Genomic DNA, 579 nt, shown 5'->3' on the forward strand with positions numbered 1-579 from the left:
GCGATCAAGGCAAGTACGATGAGGCGGAGCAGATGCATCGAGACGTACTGGGGATCACGCAGAAGGTGCTGGGGATGGAGCATCCCGACACACTGGCGAGCATGAACAACCTGGCCGCGGTGCTGAGCCATCAAGGCAAGTACGATGAGGCGGAGCGGATACTTCGAGACGTACTGGAGATCACGCAGAAGGTGCTGGGGATGGAACATCCCTCGACACTGACGAACATGAACAACCTGGCCGCGGTGCTGAGCGATCGAGGCAAGTATGATGAGGCGGAGCAGATGCATCGAGGCGTGTCGGAGATCAGACAGAAGGTGCTGGGGATGGAGCATCCCTCGACAATAGCGAGCATGATCAACCTGGCCACGGTGTTGAGCCATCAAGGCAATTACGATGATGCGGAGCGGATACTTCGAGACGTACTGGGGATCACGCAGAAGGTGCTGGGGATGGAACATCCCTCGACACTGACGAGCATGAACAACCTGGCCGCGGTGCTGAGCGATCAAGGCAAGTACGATGAGGCGGAGCAGATGCATCGAGGCGTGTCGGAGATCACGCAGAAGGTGCTGGGGA

General features: G+C 58.2%; 1 protein-coding gene across 1 annotated transcript in view; it reads left to right on the forward strand.

The window, feature by feature from the left end:
• Z518_01394 (uncharacterized protein) overlaps window positions 1–579 on the forward strand; it is a gene marked incomplete at both ends in the record, with an annotated part of 4,077 nt that overhangs the window by 3,075 nt on the left and 423 nt on the right. Inside the window, one exon of the mRNA XM_013421994.1 lies at window positions 15–569. Coding sequence (XP_013277448.1) covers window positions 15–569 — 555 coding nt within the window. The remainder of the gene's footprint in view (window positions 1–14; window positions 570–579) is intronic.

Source organism: Rhinocladiella mackenziei (assembly GCF_000835555.1).
Source record: "Rhinocladiella mackenziei CBS 650.93 unplaced genomic scaffold supercont1.1, whole genome shotgun sequence".
NCBI classification, from domain to species: domain Eukaryota; kingdom Fungi; phylum Ascomycota; class Eurotiomycetes; order Chaetothyriales; family Herpotrichiellaceae; genus Rhinocladiella; species Rhinocladiella mackenziei.